General features: G+C 56.5%; 1 protein-coding gene across 1 annotated transcript in view; it reads right to left on the bottom strand.

The window, feature by feature from the left end:
• TLE5 (TLE family member 5, transcriptional modulator) overlaps positions 1 to 3,011 on the bottom strand; it is a 9,352-nt gene that overhangs the window by 5,481 nt on the left and 860 nt on the right. Inside the window, exons 2-3 of the mRNA XM_057377558.1 lie at positions 2,841 to 2,959; positions 954 to 1,017 (exon numbers count right to left, since the gene is read on the bottom strand). Coding sequence (XP_057233541.1) covers positions 954 to 1,017; positions 2,841 to 2,959 — 183 coding nt within the window. The remainder of the gene's footprint in view (positions 1 to 953; positions 1,018 to 2,840; positions 2,960 to 3,011) is intronic.

Here is a 3,011-nt window from a genome sequence, read left to right as displayed (position 1 = left end):
TCCACTAATCCACCAGGAAAGCTGTGACCTCTTCTCCTTGTCCCCAGCCCCAAGCACACCGTGCTTCCCACAGCACCAGAATCTGGGCACACAGGTAGTAGAGGAAGATGGAGGGGCCAGCTCTTTTATTTCTGGTTTTGAAGTCTTAACTCTGYTCTGAAGAGCTGCTCAGTTAATTCCTACATGGTATCTGTTCCTCGCAGGGCAGGTGCAGCAGCTGGCAAGCAGGAACCAGCTCATCTCCATGGATAGTGATGCATCCTCCTGGTAACTCCACAACAGGAAAGGAAGAGACCACGGCCCTGCCTGGCATCCCTCCCCTCTGCTCTTCCAGAGGCATCACCTGGCAGGCAAACCCTCACCCTGCTCACCAGAACATGGCTGTTTCCTGATAGATTTCTCCTTGCAAAGCCACAGCTGAGCCTGCTGCCCACACGTGGCACCGTTTCTCATGCCTTTCCCAGGCACTGCCCTGGGGTTTGCACACTCTGTGCTGGGACAGCCASGCTGCAGGGTCACCAGGAGGCACATGGGGTTTTTAGCCCTTGGTTTTTGCTCCTAACTCACACCAGGCTTGTTGGGTTTCCCAGTTTCATGACTTTTCAGAGCACTGCTTTGTCTCTCACTGGCCATGACCCTCCCAGAGCACCCAAACACCTGCACCTTCTCAGGGATGGCAGAGCTGTCACGTCCCCTGTGCACAGGAACCATGGCTGAGCACCCATCCAACCATCACCCAGCAGGGCCCATCTTCTCCATCAAAAAACTCCCCCACCATCCCGCATTTCAACAACCAGCCACACACAAAACAGCCCAATTTTCAAAAAAAAAAAGCCAATTCCAGCCCTGCTGAGAGCCCTGGAGCTCTGTGGGGTGTGGGCTCCCTGCCAGGCAGAGCCCAGGCACCTGCTGGTGCTGCCACCCACACACTCTGCTCTCAGGCCGGTCCTTACCATGACGTAGTGACGCTGCATCTCCGATTTCTCGCTGGCTAGTTTGTCACATTCCAACTTCAAGCTGAAAAGCCAGAAAACAGTAAGAAAACCACAAACAGGAGGTGAGAGAGTTGATCGCCACAGAGCAGCTGCTTCCTGCGCTGACGGCCTCGTCCTGGCCAGGCTGGATTCTTGGACATCACCATGTGGACTTTAAGGGGTGGCCAGAGCCCAGCCAGGCTGGATTCTTGGACATCACTATGTGGACTTTAAGGGGTGGTCAAAGCCTGGCCAGGCTGAATTCTTGGACATCACCATGTGGACTTTAAGGGGTGGTCAAAGCCTGGCCAGGCTGGATTCTTGGACATCACTATGTGGACTTTAAGGGGTGGTCAAAGCCTGGCCAGGCTGGATTTCTGGACATCACTATGTGGACTTTAAGGGGTGGTCGAAGCCTGGCCAGGCTGGATTCCTGGACATCACTATGTGGACTTTAAGGGGTGGCCAAAGCCTGGCCAGGCTGGATTTCTGGACATCACTATGTCGACTTTAAGGGGTGGTCAAAGCCTGGCCAGGCTGGATTCCTGGACATCACTATGTGGACTTTAAGAGCCCAGGCAGGCTGTGCTGGCACAGTAGTGACCACACAGAGCCTGCTCCCACTTTCCCAGCTGGACTCTCACATTCAGGAGATGGACACGAGGCTATCCACCAGCTGAACACTGACCTCCCTCAGGCAAACCCATCCCACAGGAAGCAGAATGCTGGGGAGAAGCAGAGTTGGCTGCCCAGGGAAGGGTTTGCCTTTCCTCAACAGATCGCTGGCAGCTGGGGACAGATTCTGGCACAGAAACTGTCTGCAGCGCTCGAGAGATGTTCCAATACAACATCAAAACCAAAGCCAGACCCACTTCAGGATGGGGGCTGGGGGGGAGGCCCAAGTGCAGCACATCCCTCCAGAAGCAAGGATTTTTCCTCTCTCCTAGATTCTTCACACCCTTCAGAGAAAGTACCGCTGCTCCCAGTGTTTTATGAGACTCCGACTCACCAGCCGAGCAACTGCAGCCAGCATGTGCTGTGGTTTTATGTTTCAAACAAGAAACAGCTTCACCTACACAAAACCTGCTCCTTCTTGAGCAGATTAAGTCCAAGGGGGTGGAGCAGCGTGGGGGGAACGCTTCCCTTTCAGCAGGAACATTCCTCGGGCTGCCCTACTCCCCCGATGGCACTGCCAAGGCACGGAAACACCAGGAAATGGCCACTTCCCAGCAGTTTTTCTGCCTGCCCCTGCCAGAATGACAMCACCACCACAAACTCKCGAGCTGCCCGCAGGCACARCCCGGGCTGGGGGGGACATTGCAGCCACATGGCACCACTGCACACACCACAGGCAGCGTGGCAGAGGGCATCACCCCGGCAATTTAACCCCAGGGCTTCATGTTTATGTCAGACACACGCACACACACTCAAAGCAACAGATTGTCTCCAGCCAGCTTTTGGGTCAGCAGCACTATTTCCACACACGCACACACAGAGAAAAAGTAGAAGMTTTTTGGATTTAAGTGCTGCCTGCAGCATTTGCAGTCCAGGAATGGCAGCCAGCGAGAAGAACTGAGGAAAACTCCCAGCAAGAGGCGGGAGGCCTGGCAACTGTCTGTGCAGTCCTGGCGGAGCAGCACTTGGAGGWAAGACCTTGGCTGGACAAGGGGATGGGCGTTCTCCTCGCTGGGCTCCCATGTGGACACCACAGACCCCGTGCCCGAGGTCCTCCACCAGCCAAAGGTGTCCCGAACTAAGCCACCGGGTCCCTTTCCCCGTGTTTTCACCCGGCCCCCGGAGCGAAGCAAACGAGCAGAAGAATCGGAGCGATGGCCGTGCATCGGCCGGGCCGGGGGGAGCACGTACCTGTGGTACTGGGCCTGCAGCAGCTGGAACTCGTCCTTGATGCGGTCGCAGGAGTCGGAGGTCGTGAACTTGAGCTGCTGAGGCAGGTGAGAGGAGCCCTTGAACAACAGGAGACAGCGCTGGGGCCGGAGCCGGCGGCGGCAGAACCCCCCCCGCCCCGAGCCCGCCCCG

This window comes from Malurus melanocephalus, unplaced genomic scaffold (assembly GCF_030028575.1).
Source record: "Malurus melanocephalus ecotype Western Australia unplaced genomic scaffold, MMel_1.1 scaffold_318, whole genome shotgun sequence".
Lineage (NCBI taxonomy): Eukaryota > Metazoa > Chordata > Aves > Passeriformes > Maluridae > Malurus > Malurus melanocephalus.
This window is presented reverse-complemented; position numbering and strand designations above follow the sequence as displayed.